Genomic DNA, 14,930 nt, shown 5'->3' on the forward strand with positions numbered 1-14,930 from the left:
TCACGTTCATTAATTCAAGGGGTTCCGAAATACCTTTGTTTTGAAGGGTATTTTTGAAAGGTTCTTTGAGATATCTTTGTATTTCAAAAACCTCTGTAACACTTTTAATATAAGAATTATTTTAAGAACGTAACAATAGAAATGACATGTAAAAATGTAATAATTCAGTGTAAGAGCTGCCCCTGCAGTTGTTTTCAACCACTTATCAAATATCTCCTTTGCAGCGTTTCCCTATTCAAAAAAGGCCCGGTGGAAAAACGACTTTCATTCCAGAATTAAGAGGTTTGACTGAGGGATCCCCTGGGCCACCAATAAATATCAAAGCAACTGCTCCAACCTCCCTGTGTGTATAAAAGGCAGTCCCACCTTGTTCAAACAACACCTCCCAATGGCCTGGAGGAACTCGTTGGTTTTCTCGGGCTCGTGTCCAGCCACGACACGCACTGGCCTCACTGCCAGGGGCTCCCCTGTCACCAGCACCACCACATCGATGGCCTTCTGAAGGAAGTGGATTTTGGAATCTTTATCCTGGCAAAAGAGCAAGTCAGAGATATTTTTAGCTCCATTTAGTTCAGAATTACACTTCACGACTTGCCCCAAGGGCCCTTCGACGGACACGACGTCTTCCAGTGGTCATGGAAGATCAGAAGTAAATAATAAACACCAAATAAACAAATTAAGACTTTACTGGAGGGTTTCTGGCCCAGAGAATGAAATGCTGGTGTGAAGGAGAAAATCCCAGTGGGGAGAAAACAGGGGTTTATTAATAAAATTCCCAAATCTTCGTTCGTGAAGCCCAGCCACGATGATGATTAATAAAATGTAACAAAATGCTCCCCCCATTCAGAAATAAAAAGGAAGGGAAAGAAATGCTGCAACCTCCCATTAAATAGTCATCCATCCTTCCTGAAATCTAATAATTTATGGAAGGAGACAAGACATTATTCTAAACCAAAGACGTTTTCAAATAAAGACCCAAACTTTCCTCCTCCATCCTCATCATTTCCAGGAGTTATCTGTGTGTTCTGTCCATGTAAGAAATCCTCATGGACCAGTGGGAAATCTACAGCTCCCACCTGCAGCAGGAAATCAAACTGCATCAAGATAGAAAGAAATATCTGAAACAGTGCTGAGGGGTTTTTATTGGGTGGATTTAAGGTATTTCCCTTATTTCAAGTGACAGAAATTGATATGTATATAAATATAATGAAATATAAATATAAATAAATATAGATATAGATATAGATTATATATATACATACAAAATATTTATATTTATATTTATAAGATGATATTAAAAATTACAAGATCAAGCCTGATATCCAATATTTGCATTTTGCCAGGAACCAGCAATTCCAAATCAACCTGGGAGTTGGAGAACTCAGGGAGCTCAGCCAAGACCCAAGCAGAAAGCAGCAAATACAGATTAAAGTCCCCCTTGTACTTAAGAAAAGCAGTTTTCAGGGATAATATTCACCTCCTCTCTCAGTAATGAGCCATTTTTAAACTGCAATAAAGCTACTGTGGAATGCAGCTCCTACAGAAATGTCTCAGCAAGTCCTGGGATACTAAAGAGGAATATTCCATGGATATATTTATGTACCATATATATGTGTGTGCATAGCCACAAATATATAAAGCAATAAAGCCACAGACTCCACTGAGAGACCACAAGACTCTTTAAACCTGCCTGTGGATTTCTAGGGATTGTGATTTCTTATCAATTTATCCCTCATTATTGATCAATTATTTATTATCAATCCCTTGCTACAGAATGATTTTTTTCTCATCCAATAATAACTGGGAAAAGTGGATCTGGGCAGAGATTACCCCTCAGTGGTTTGAAATAGGTATAAAAACAGTTCTTTGCACCCAGCAAAGTGTCACAGCCACAGATCAATCCATAGCTGTTCACCCCATGCAGTGCACAATAAAACCCACAGGCAGGAACTTCCACAGCAAAACTAAAGACAGATCCTTGAGGCAGAGAACGGAAAAGGCCAAAAGAACCTCGTGGCAGCTTTCAAAGAACACTTATTTTAAAGCTAAGGAAGTAAGGAAGCCTCAGACCCACCTTAACATTGTCTGACTTCAACTCGAAATCGGTGTAAAGTCCTTTCAGAAAACCTGTCACCCTGATCACCTAAAAAACAGAAGAGAAGGAGTAGGTTAAGAACACTTAAAGCCTCTGTTTTAAGTAATAAATTAGGAAGTAATAAAAAGTAAGTAACACGGCTCCTGATTTTAATCTGTATTGTTTATTTTTCACTTTATTCATGGGGCATTTAATACCATTTATTAGATTTGAAGTTTCAGCACCTTTTAAACTTTGGGATATGGACATACTGATCACATGACCAGATACTCTCACCCTTTATCTCCAAGGAAATCTTTCCCTCAAGCTCCTGCCAAACAGCCAAGGGCATTTCGGGGATGCCAGAGCCACACATTTCTACGGAATGGGGTGTGATCCAGCAAGGTGGATAAAGATGGGTAATTCCTAATGGATTTAGGAGCAGGAATCTAAAGATGCTTTCCCGGTTTTAGAAGGATTTGGTTTCTTCATTCACAGAATCATCACAGACGGGTTTGGGTTGGAAGGGACCTTAAAGCTCATCCCATCCCACCCCCTGCCATGGGCAGGGACACCTTCCACTAAGCCCAGGGTGCTTGAACCTGGCCTCGGACACTTCCGGGGATGGGGCAGCCACAGCTTCCCTGGGAATTCCATCCCAGCCCCTCCCCACCCTCCCAGGGAGGAATTCCTTCCCAATATCCCACCTAACCCCGCTCTCTGCCAGCGCGAACCCCCTTTCCCAGCGCCTCCCCCGCCCCAGCTCCCGCGATGCCCTCGGCCCTCCGGCCGTGCCCCGTGCGTGTCGCCAGCCCGGGGGTGTCCCTGGCAGGGCGGGGAGCGGTGGCGGTGCCCGGGGGGTGCCCGGCCCCACCTCGGAGATGAGGTCGTGCAGGTACCGGAACGGCGGCTTGTTCAGCAGCGCGTCCGTCAGCGGCGGCTTGCGGATCACCTGCCCCAGGCTCTCCCGCGTCCGCCGCGCCACCGCCTCGTTCATGGCGGCGGCCCCCGGCCCCCAGCGCTCAGCCGGTGCTCATCCCAGGGCGATCCAGCGGCAAATCCCACCGGGAATGCACCGGCAGCGGCCCGGCCGCGCTCCCGGCGTGCCCCGCGCTGCGCATGCGCGCGGCGCGTTGCTAAGGGACAGCGCGGCCATAGCAACCGCATATCCCCGAGGGGAAAAAATACCTGGAATCGGCCCCAAAGCCGCCCGTCCCGCCCCTCAGCGGAATAAGCAGCGATTAAATGAACGCTATGGCAGAGGGCGGTGGACAGGAGCGGGAAAAGTTGGGGGGTTTACTGCGGTGACGGTGTTTGGCTTTATCGCTAAAGGGCTGTTTCCATGATCCCGTTGGGGCGAGCCAGCGCTGGAAGGACAGGGAGATGCCGGAGCATCTTGGTGCCTCCTCTGGAATCGCTCCGGGGACTGGAGCCCCTGTGCCATGAAGCCAGTCTGGGAGAGCTGGGATTGTCCAGCCTGGAGAAGAGAAGGCTCCAGGGAGAGCTGAGAGCCCCTTCCAGGGCCTAAAGGGGCTCCAGGAGAGCTGGAGAGGGACTGGGGACAAGGGATGGAGGGACAGGACAAGGGGGAATGGCTTCCCACTGCCAGAGGGCAGGGTGAGATGGGATATTGGGAAGGAATTTTTTCCCTGGGAGGGTGGCGAGGGCCTGGGATGGAATTCCCAGAGGAGCTGTGGCTGCCCCTGGATCCCTGGAAGTCTCCAAGGCCAGGCTGGACGGGGCTTGGAGCAACCTGGGATGGTGGAAGGTGTCCCTGCCCATGGCAGGGGATGGAATGGGATGAGCTTTGAGGTCCCTTCCAACCCAAACCAGTCTGGGATTCTGGGGCTGCTGAGAGCCACAGCATAGCCCAGGCTGGATATTTTCCATAATATCCAAATCAAAGCTCCCCTGGCACAGCTTGAGGCTGTTTCCTCTCATCCTGTCCCTTGTTCCCTGGGAGCAGAGCCCGACCCCACCTGGATTCAGCCTCCTCTCAGGGACTTGTAGACAGCATTAAAATCCCCTACGAGAGAAAGAGTTTGAAAGTCATTAATTTCGTAACTGGAGTCTGTATTAAGATTATTAAAACCTTTGCTGTATAATTCAAGCAGAAATAAAGGGTCAGCCCATTTCCTTTCCAGTAAACACCAGACTGTGCTTCTGAAAATGGGGAAAAAACACACTAAAATAACTTTAAACTTGCATCCAAATCCCAATTCTCCAGCTGAAGCTGGGTCTTTGTACAGCTCAATCCCACCTGGATTGGGAATACCTCAAACAAAGATGGGAATGTTGGTTTAGGAACAGATTGGAAAATTAAAGCTAATTAAGGCTGTGGCCCCTCCAATGTTAAACACCAGTTTGTGCCATTCCCAGTGAGACATCCAGAGACAAAGCAACTAAGCATCTAGAAATGACATTTTATTTTGTGAAGAACACTTGAAAAACAAAGATGAAAGCTTTTCCAGGCTTCGCAATATAACCATCACAACCCAAGGAATCACAAAGATTCCATTTTCCAAAGGGGTTCCCTCTCCCTACCCCCCCCCCCCCCCCCCCCATTTTCCACAAACTTTCTCCTTGTGGAATGACCCACAAGAGTTTTAAGGAAAAAAAAAATATGCATTTTTGAGCCAATATGAAAAATAATCCAAGATTGGTTCAGTGCAGGTGCTGCTACATCACACTTGAACAAAGGCACAAAATCCCCTCTTGGGATTCCCACTTCAGTTTCTCCAACCTTGGTGGTCTCCAGGAGAAAGCAGAGTTCTCAAAGGGGGAAGGCTGAGCTCAGTCCAGCTCTCCAGCAGGAGCTGGAGGCACTAAAGGGACAGCAGAGAAGTGCAATGCAGTGGAACCACCTGGAAACACAAAGCTTTCCAATCAGCACCTGGATCCCTCCTGGAAACATGGGCTCCCAAGAACACTTGATTTGGAAGAAGGCGACAAAACAAGATAGGAAAGCATCAGCTGCCCTCACCTCAGGCAGGAAACCTATCCATGAAACCAGGATTTCAGGATTCAAGTGAATCCAAGGACATTAAAGAGCCCCTTCTGGAGTGATCGGCCCCCAGAAAGCACAGAAGATGAATTTTAAAGATATGCTCAGAAATAAATAAATACTAATCATGTGCTTTGTGTGCTTTGTGGCACTTTTCACTTCTTTTTTGCTGATATCTGAGTGTCAGTTTTTATCTTTCAGCTGTCTGAAATACCAGAATATTCTTAACCTCTAAAAGGTACAGGAAAAATCCCACCTTAGGCAAAATTTTAGGAGTCTGCTGAACCTGGCAGCTCCTGCTACAAAATCTCCTCCACTGTCAAATATTTGCTGCAGTTCCCAAAAGCAACTTGTATTTTGTCCTCTCATTATTATTAATTAGGGATAATCAGGCTTACTTTTGATCTTAATACTTCAGAACCTGATGTCAGACAGAGGCTCCACCTCAGCCCTGTGACACCGAGAGAAACACGACAAATGTAACAGAGTGTTAGAACAACTGGAAAGATGAGAAATGAGGGAAATTCGTCTGAAAAAAGGGCACAGAAAATAAATACAAGCCCTTTTCCTGAGTACAGTAAAACCCACTTAACACCAAACACTGGATCTGTCAGTTCTTTCCAACCGTTTTGCCTGTTAATGAAACTCATGGACAACAAAAAAGTCCTAGGAACTGCAAAATTCAATTTAGTGGCAACAAAAAAAAAAGCCCTAGAAACTTCAAAATGTAACAGTACCACACTCTTGTTCCAGGTCACAGAAGCCCTCTGGGTTCTACATCTTGACAGACCCCGAATTTGCCCTTTTTTCAGCCCATTTTGTACGCTTTGTTCAGAGATTTCCATGTTTCCTTCATTCCTCAAAAGTCTGGCTCCAGCTCCTACAGACTCAGGTTTACACATAAAGAGAGAAAAGCAAATTCTGGTACTGGCAGTAACTTCAGTGATGAGGGATGGGGAAAAAAACATTCTACAGAGAGATGATTCTGACCGGATTAAAACTCAGTAGTGATGGTGCAACGTGTCAGACCTGCCCCCAAAAGAATCCATTTAGGGAGAATACAAAAGAGTCAGCAATATTATTGAATATATTACTCCATTTCCTCCTAGATAAAGTGCATTTACCCAGCCTGAGAGTAGGTACCACGTGGAGAAAGGGACACTAAAGCACTTCCCCGAGAGAGAGCAGAGAAAAGTCCGAGTTATCCTGAATCCTACCCCCAGTTTGGCTCCGAGATTCTTGAGGGCACTTTGGGAAAGCCCCTCTGGCTGCTCCATGTAGGCAGATGCATACAGTGTGTTGTGGTGAGCAAAGCCCCTCCTGTGCTATCTGAAAACCCCCACATTGATGGAAAGAGCCACTTCTGGTTTCCGGGGCTTTGTGGGCAGCTTCTCCTCCAGGAAAAAGGGCTCCTGGACACTCCTGGCTTGGCGACTGTGGGAATAAAACAGTCAGGAGGGTGATTAATATTAGTCTTGAGCTTTACTACCCACAGCAGACGAGCCTGGACTGATCCCCAGGTTCCAATGAGTTGTAAGAATGAACCACAAGCTCAGCCCAACCAGCTGTGCAAAGCCAACCGGTCAGGAATTCCCTTTTCCTCATACCCACAGTGTTCCAACAGAAAAAACTGAGGCCCCCTGTAGGAACTTAGAGCCAGGAGCTGGAATTATCCAGGTGCTTCCTGCAGGACCACTGGAACTGTGTGCTCTGAGAGTACCCAGCTACCACTGGTCCAAAAAACCATCCAGGTATCAAACTAATTCATAGAATCCCAGACTAGCTGGGGTTGGAAGGGACCTGAAAGCTCATCCAGTCCAACTCCCTGCCATGGGCAGGGACACCTTCCACCATCCCAGGTTGCTTCAAGCCCTGTCCAGCCTGGCCCTGGAGACTTCCAGGGATGGGGCAGCCACAGTTGCTCCGAAAAGCAGCAAAGAACAGTTTTTATAATGAAAAATAAATGCAAATACTCAGTACCTTTTCTTTTTTTCCAGGGCCAGCTGCCTTTGTTTCTCTTTCCCAATGTCATCTCTCACGGTGCTGAAGTCCTTGGTGTCATCAAGGAGAAGGTTCTGTTGTGGAAAAGGATTTGATCCATGGAAGTCAGAAGCTCAAACTATTTCCCACCTGTTGCGCAGTTGACACAATTCATTTCTGAGAGCATTTCTGCTGACTGCTTTTACACCAATTAGCTTCAAGTTAAGTACAATCCCAGAAGGGTTTGAGTTGGAAGGAACTTTAAAAGCCCATCCATTCCCACCCCCTGCCATGGGCAGGGACACCTTCCACTAGCCCAGGTTGCTCCAAGCCCCATCCAACCTTTTACACTTCCAGGGATGGATTTCTTCCACTAGTCTAAGGCAGCAGGATGGGACATCAGATTTTTCTCCTACTGCTTTAAAACCCAGCCAGTATATTCTTTCCTTCTCCTAAACAAGCCTGACTGCTAATTCAGAGCTCAATACACTGCTGGGCAAGTCTTTTTTTACATCATTAAATAGATCTATCCATTTCTTGGAATATGTAATGGGTTTATATCCATAATGGGATTTTCAAAAGGGCACTGTCCTTGGATTTTACTCAGAATTAGAAAAAGAAAAAAAAACCCAAACAATCAATTAAATGAGGGCAAAAAACCAAAGAACCAGGAAAAAAAGGAGCAGGAGCAACACATCTCCCATCCCCATGTCCAAACCCACATCCCAGTACTTCCAGAGATGCTGGAGGGAAACCAGGAAGATTAAATCCCAGGTGATTTACCTTCACCCCAATGATGTCTCCATCCCTCAGGTGATAAGGTGCTGACTGCAAACTCTCCTGCTTTTTCCTCCTTTTCCTCTTGGAAATTTGCTGTGTCTGAATTAAAAAAAAAAAAATCAAAGCAGAAAATTTTTGGAATTCTCCTGAAATACAATTACAAAGGAACTGCAGCACAAACCAACACATTCCTCTCCAACAGCTGCTGGATTGTGTCATTCCAGCTCTTACCCAGCTGGATATTGGCAGCCACTCGAATCTCTCCGGGAAGTATTTGGCTATTTCGATTTTCTCTACAGGGAGACAGTAGTGAGAGGCCACTCTCTGCCTCAGTGCCCAGGTGGTGCATTCCTTGGAGATATCCCACACCAAATCCCTGCAGTCAGAGTAGTCCCTTTCTCCTGGAATTCCCATTTGGACTCGCAGCAGCAGCTCATGGGGGCTGGCGGCAGGAGGAAAGAACAGACATTCTTGTGAGTCATGCCTTCAGAATTCCCAGTTTTCACTCCCTCCTGCCTTCCCTCACAAAGAACAAGCTCTAAGTCTTCCTGAATCCCCTCATTTCTAATCCTGCCAGCACTGGAGTTAAAAGCTACTCAGTAAAGGCTCCTCTCAAATGCAGAACTGAACGAAATAAAGTGTCTTGAGCTCTTACCCCAAATTCTCTTCTTTTTGCAGAGGTTCTATGCAGATTCCCACGCTGGCACCCAACTTGTAGTCACTGGAAACAAAAGAGAGATCCTCTGAAGTTAGGCTGGGAGAGCTGGGGCTGGAGAAGAGAAGGCTCCAGGGAGACCTGAGAGCCTCTTCCAGGGCCTAAAGGGGCTCCAAGAGCTGGAGGGGGACTGGGGACAAGGAATGGAGGGACAGGACAAGGGGAATGGCTTCCCAGTGCCAGAGGGCAGGGATAGATGGGATATTGGGAAGGAATTCTTGGCTGGGAGGGTGGGGAGGGGTTGGGATGGAATTCCCAGAGAAGTTGTGGCTGCCCCATCCCTGGAAGTCCCCAAGGCCAGTCTGGAGCAACCTGGGCTAGTGGAAGGTGTCCCTGCCCATGGCAGGGGGTGGGATGGGATGAGCTTTAAGGTCCCTCCCAACCCAAACTATTCTGGGATTCTCTCATTCCTGTCATCTCTTCTAAATTACTCTTTTAATTAGTCTGTGCTCACCTGGAACACCACAGCAAGAGGCTACTGGAACACAAATGAAAAAGGCAGAGAAGGACAAAAAATACCTAAATTAAAGTACCTATGTTGAAGCTCAGCAGAATCCCAGAATGGTTTGGGCTGGGAGGGACCTTAGAGACCATCTCCTTCCAACTTTCTGCCATGGGCAGGGACACCTTCCACTGGAATAACCGTGGTAGTTATCCCAGTTTATCCCAATTTAAAAACATGCTCAGCAAAACCAAGGCAACCAGAAATGGGCTTTCTGCTGACAGGCACCTGATTTATTTCCCCACCAATCCCTCCCACTGTTGCAAAGACAGTTGCACATTCCCCCAAAAACCTACTTGAGTCTCTGCTTGTTGTTCCTCAGGAGCTTTCCAGGGCGTTTGCTGTCCACTGTCCATGCCCTGAGGAACGAGGGCAGGGGCACAACCTGCTCCTGGCAGCATGGCAAGGTCAGGGCCTTAGAGAAAGGAACATCTTGTCAGTAATTTTAGCAGCCATTCTCCTTGGAAAAAGAGAAAACCACTGGATTAACTCCCAAGGCAACACTCAAAACTGCATTTATTGCACACCAGCTGTTGCTTGTGGTTATGATAAAAATATTTCCTCTTCAAAGGGAGTTGGGCTTCACTCCCTCCCAACATTTCTCAACTCGACTTATATTCCAGAAGTACCAAATTTCTTTTTTTAAGCAAAATTTGAACATCTGGGAGGGAATGAGGCTGTTGGAATCGTTTCCCAGTCTCTACAAGCTCCTCTATGCCCTCAGCAAGGACTCCCCCCTTCCCATGCTCAGACAATTCTCCTGTTCCCAAGCTGCAAACGGGCAGTTTTCCACAGCAGGAGCTTGGCAGAGCCTGAAACCAAAGGCATTCCCAAAAAATAAGTGTTGGGATGGACCAGAATCTAATGAGATATCCTTCCCCGTGCAGTTCAGGACAACAAAGAGCCTTCTGGTAGGCCTAGCTCATGTATTTTTGTGGTGGATTTTTGGTTGGGTTTTGGGGTTTCTTTTCCTTTTGGGGTGTTTCGTTTGGTTTTTGGGTTTTGGTGTGTTAAAATCTTAATGTTTCTGGTTAAAAAAAAGCAAAAGGCACCTTAGCTTCTGGCCAAAGAAACTAAGCCAGACCTTCCTGAATGACAAACGTGACCTTCTGTGCACCCAGAGCAATTCTTTATCCACCAGCTTCAACAGCAAAAAATCAAAAGAAGAAGCAGAAAACTAATAGAGGAACAAGGTGGGAATGGAAAATGGCTTCTTTAGGAAGTGCCTGGATGTGTGTGCTTCTCATGGAGAAACTGGACCCAGTGATGCAAAGCCAAAGGCTGCAAAGCCAGAGTTCCAGGTGAAGTGCAAGGAGGCTTCCCCAGGCCAGGAATCACGAGGGGGAGGAGGGGAACTGCAGGGACACTCAGGAAGTGTCTGAGCCACATGCTCCAAATGCCCCTTGGTACTCAGCCCTGAGCATGGCACAAAAGAAATGCCCCAACACACTGGAGAGCGGGGAAAAGGCAGTGCACAGGAGGTGTTACCAGGGCTTGAGTCCCCCCAGGGAGAACATCTCACCTGCAGCTTCAGCTCCTCCAGAGAAGCTTCTCCTGCTATCTCTATCCTGCCAGCGTAACAAAGCTCCATGGCTGGGTGGGTGGCTTCTGGGGAAGCTTTGGGAAGGGGGGAGAAAGAAACAAACAGAGGAGTCATCATGATTTTGTTCATAATCCTGAGAGGTCACGGTCCCTTCACGGGGAGATTCCACTTCCAGAAGGGACCTGCCCTCCCATCGTTTTGTAGAGAATCAGAATATCATGGAATTCCAGAATGGTTTGGCTTGGAAGAGATCTTAAACATCCAACTCCCTGCCACTCCCTTCCACTAGAATAAGTACAGTAGGATCTACTTATACACAGTAGATAAAATCCATTCCAACAGTTTCCAAACAAGGAGGGTTCCAACAGATCCTAGAATGCCAATTTTTAAAATAGGAGCAGTTATTCCCATTGATAAATAGGATTAATTGTTGGTTATGACTCTGAAATGTAAATCCTACTGCAAGGAAAGGTAAATCTGCCCTCAGCTGCTGAAATCATCAGGGGAGAAAGTAAAACCCAGAAAAGGTTTGAGAGAGAGGAGAAAAATGCAAAGAAACCTCTAAGGAGAGGGGTCCTGCCCTCCAAAACAACTCAGCAGCAAAGAAATATTCTTTTCCTGTAGAAAGGAAAATCTGTTTGTTTCCCATTTTCCAATTTAGTGATTCTCACTTCATTTCCCTCTCCCTTCTCAACCCTCACTTGGTTTTCCTACCCCAGCTGGTTTTTGATGTGACCTTTAACAGAACACACACACCTAAAATCCTGCATGTGAGGTCTTTTATACCCTGGGAGCTTTACTCATCACTCCTTTTCCAGCTTCCCAAAAAGCCAAACAGCCTGAAGGGAATTAAATGTGCTATTGGGAGTCTGGCATTTGAAGCCAAATCATCTCTGTGCTTTAAAATGCTGCCACTGCCTTCAGGGACAGAATAAAGAGCCCTTGCTTCAAAATGTACTGAGATCTTGAGAAAATCCACCTGAGGAACATCACAACAGGATTATCCAGCATTTATGGATTTGTCACAAACCCCCTTCGTCTCCTTTCACCACAGACTTGCTGCAACTTGTATACAGTGCCTCATGGATTGCAGGAGGATTTAAGGTTTCGCATTAAAGTTTTGGGGTTGACTCCAAGCCCTCAGAGCAACCCCAGGTGATTCCTTCCCAAGCCTGGCCAAGCTCACCTGTCCCAGCAGACACCTGCAAAGCTTCCATCTGGCAGGCCAGCCCATTCACTTGGTCCTGAGCATTCTCTCCATGTTTCTTACGGCTTGAAGGTCTGAGCCACCAGATGGGAATTTTCAGGAAACCCTGGAAGGTGAACAGAAAGCACCAGGAAGTTTCTGTTTCAGTGCAAAGGAAAAAAATTCCCTCCTTTGTCACAGGAAGGAGGAAAAGACTCATTCAAATGGGAGTTCTGAAACAGGGAGTGGTGGAGACACCACCCCTGGAAGTGTTCAAAAGCGTGGATGTGGCACTTGGGGACACAGTTTAGTGGTGAATATGATGGTACTGGTTAAAGGTTGAACTTGATGACCTTAAAGGTCTTTTCCAGCCCTAATGATGCTACATTTTTGCAAGGGACACCTTCCACTAGCCCAGGCTGCTCCAACCTGGCCTTGCACACTTCCAGGGATGGGGCAGCCACAGTTTCCCTGGGCAGCCTGGGCCAAGGCCTCCCCACCCTCAGAGGGAGGAATTTCTTCCCAACATCTAATCCAGGGATTCATCAAAGCTCACCCACTACAACACTGCTCAGCCTCTTCAGAAACTCCTGGTTTTCCTGATAGGTTTTCCCACCTGCTCTGCATGGCCAGGAAGGGACATGGATTTGATCCCTGTCTCCTTTCCTGAGCAGGTAAGCTTCCTTGCTTCCAGATGCTGCTCTCAACACCCACAGCACTGTGGCCATAACCTCTTATCCTACATTTTTTCCCAAGAACAAATGTATTACAAACCTCTGGTTTTCCCTGAGGAAGCTTTACTTGCTAAGAGCCCCGTTCTCTGCCCACTTGTCTTCTACCCTGCAACTTCCAGCTTCCCAACACTTCATGGGATACAGCTGGGGCACAGATCCATGGTTTTCCATGCCTCTTGGATCACCAGTTGTGTTTATTACCCTCCTTTCCTTCCACAGTCCAAGTAATAGGTGGCCAGGTGTGTGACAGTCACTTGGATGAGATTTGTCTATGAAGGGCAAAACCCTGAGCTTTCTGTAATCCAGGGGGTGAAGAGCAGGGCAGGCTGAGGGTGGGACCCTGGAGCAGGTTCTCCAGAGAAGCTGTGGCTGCTCCATCCCTGGAAGTGTCCAAGGCCAGGCTGGATGCGGTTTGGAGCAGCCTGGGCTAGTGGAAGGTGTCCCTGCCCATGGCAGGGGGTGGAATGAGATGAGCTTTAAGGTCCCTTCCAGAGCGAACCATGCTGGGATTCCATGATTCCACTTAGTTGTTGAATTCTGCCCCAAAGACCAGAGGGCAGGGTTAGATGGGATCTTGGGAGGGAATTCCTGGCTGTGAGGGTGGGGAGGCCCTGGCACAGGTTGCCCAGAGAAGCTGTGGCTGCCCCTGGATCCCTGGAAGTGTCCAAGGCCAGGCTGGATGGGGCTTGGAGCACCCTGTGATAGTGGAAGGTGTCCCTGCCCATGGCAGGGGGTGGAATGAGAAGATCTTTAAGGTCTCCTCCAACTCAAACCACTCTGGGATTCTGGGATTCCAAGTCTCTGTCCACTGAATAAAAACACAGTCCCTCTTGTTTTACCTTTTCTGGAAGTTTTCCTTCCGTTATGACCAAAGTGTCTCCTCTGCACACATTGAGTTCCTTCAGGGTGGCATTCTGTGGGAAGAGAAAAGCCAGGCTATTTGTGAATCCCCAAGTTGTTCAATGCAGCTCTGCCCAGGAAAAGTCTCTACAGAACAGGGAGGAAAGAAACTCAAAGCAAAAAGAGGATCCTCTTACTTCCTGACTTAGTGCTTCCCCTGCTTCATAGCACCAGTCAAGCCTTCTCAAATGCCAGTTATCACCTACCAAAAACCAAAAAATACACATGCAAAACTAATTAGCCAGTGATGCTGGTTTGGGAAAACATTACACAACTTAATAAGCATAAAAGGTTCTTTTTTCTTCGGTTTTCCATTTGGTTTTTAAACACAACTGACTAAATCAAGTATTGCCTTCATGCCCTTCCCCAGACCCAAGAAACACTTTGCATAAATGTCTCTTCCTCACCCACCTAATTCTCCCTGGTTTAAGAGGAAAGGGAAGGAATTGCAATGTCAGTTTACCATTTGAATCTATGACAAGCTCTTTAAAATAAAAATTACATTATAAAGACAGCAAGTGTAGAATTCTTTCCTCTCCTCACAGATGATTGCAACAAATAGACAAGGTTTAAGGTGGCAAGAGCTGTCTAAGAAATATGAAAAATTCCTTTTAAAAGTAAATAACAACAAACCTGATAATCCACATTTCTGCAGCATTAAATTGAGACACTGAAAAAAGAAACACAGGGTGAGATTTGTCTCAATGCCCAGGTTGAGAAATAAAAGTTTTCAGCACATTTTCTAACAAAGACTGACTGATTCCTGGGCATTTCTTTTAATAATATAATTAGATAGACAAGATGTATTTTTTTCTTGAGCTGTATATTAAACCCTTCAGGGAGATGAGATGGTTTTCAGGCAAGAAATTCCCCTCAGCTCAGTCAGCTTTTCCCAACTGTTAAAAAAATAAACCTTTGCTGTCAGTTTGTTCCTTTTTTGAATAAATTTTGAAGAAATCCTTATTTGAATAAATTCTGTCCCCGAGTTTGCAGAGGAACTTTTTAAATACCTAAACCTGCAAACTCAACACTTTCCAGCCACTGTTTGCCATCACTGGAAGCACTGAGAGTTTCCTCTTCCCAACTCCTCTCCCTTCGATTCTGTGTGAGGCAAAGGGTGTAGGGAATGTTTTGCAGGAGCAGCAGAGGCAGGAATTCCAAAAGCTGCCTTACCTGTCCAACAGAGGCAGTCTCCTCCACAACTATCTCCATCTCGGGGCTCGAGTTTGGGTCGCTCCCAACCATAAAGTACAGGAAGAGCTAAAAATGGGATCAGAATAAATATGGGAATAGTGAGAAATAACCACTCCCTGCTGCAGGAATGGCATCAAACTGCACTGAAACACCTCTGGGCTAAAGCAACCAAGCCAAGCAGCACAAACAGAGCAGTAAACATATTAGAGTTATTCATGAACTCCACAACTCCTCCTCTTGGACGGGGCTTGGAGCAACCTGGGCTAGTGGAAGGTGTCCCAGCCCACGGCAGGGGGTGGAATGGGATGAGCTTCAAAG

At 46.7% G+C, this 14,930-nt stretch overlaps 2 protein-coding genes across 5 annotated transcripts in view; both read right to left on the reverse strand.

Moving 5' to 3' along the window:
- TRAF3IP1 (TRAF3 interacting protein 1) overlaps positions 1 to 3,188 on the reverse strand; it is a 28,777-nt gene extending 25,589 nt beyond the window's left edge. The window contains exons 1-3 of the mRNA XM_032693852.1: positions 2,949 to 3,188; positions 2,075 to 2,143; positions 367 to 528 (exon numbers count right to left, since the gene is read on the reverse strand). Of these exons, the coding sequence (XP_032549743.1) occupies positions 367 to 528; positions 2,075 to 2,143; positions 2,949 to 3,071 (354 nt within the window). The 5' untranslated portion in view covers positions 3,072 to 3,188. The remainder of the gene's footprint in view (positions 1 to 366; positions 529 to 2,074; positions 2,144 to 2,948) is intronic.
- Positions 3,189 to 5,714: 2,526 nt separating this feature from the next.
- Positions 5,715 to 14,930, reverse strand: part of USP40 (ubiquitin specific peptidase 40) — a 30,046-nt gene continuing 20,830 nt past the window's right edge. For 2 of the 4 annotated variants that reach the window (XM_032693841.1, XM_032693840.1), the window contains exons 21-32: positions 14,592 to 14,678; positions 14,052 to 14,088; positions 13,556 to 13,620; positions 13,358 to 13,432; positions 11,785 to 11,911; positions 10,578 to 10,672; positions 9,352 to 9,470; positions 8,494 to 8,559; positions 8,070 to 8,280; positions 7,842 to 7,937; positions 7,059 to 7,153; positions 6,404 to 6,512 (exon numbers count right to left, since the gene is read on the reverse strand). In XM_032693841.1, coding sequence (XP_032549732.1) covers positions 6,404 to 6,512; positions 7,059 to 7,153; positions 7,842 to 7,937; positions 8,070 to 8,280; positions 8,494 to 8,559; positions 9,352 to 9,470; positions 10,578 to 10,672; positions 11,785 to 11,911; positions 13,358 to 13,432; positions 13,556 to 13,620; positions 14,052 to 14,088; positions 14,592 to 14,678 — 1,182 coding nt within the window. Of the gene's footprint in view, positions 6,513 to 7,058; positions 7,154 to 7,841; positions 7,938 to 8,069; positions 8,281 to 8,493; positions 8,560 to 9,351; positions 9,516 to 10,577; positions 10,673 to 11,784; positions 11,912 to 13,357; positions 13,433 to 13,555; positions 13,621 to 14,051; positions 14,089 to 14,591; positions 14,679 to 14,930 lie in introns of those variants that run through there. The other 2 variants (XM_032693842.1, XM_032693843.1) reach the window with 2 other exon arrangements.

Source organism: Chiroxiphia lanceolata, chromosome 7, assembly GCF_009829145.1.
Source record: "Chiroxiphia lanceolata isolate bChiLan1 chromosome 7, bChiLan1.pri, whole genome shotgun sequence".
NCBI lineage: Eukaryota > Metazoa > Chordata > Aves > Passeriformes > Pipridae > Chiroxiphia > Chiroxiphia lanceolata.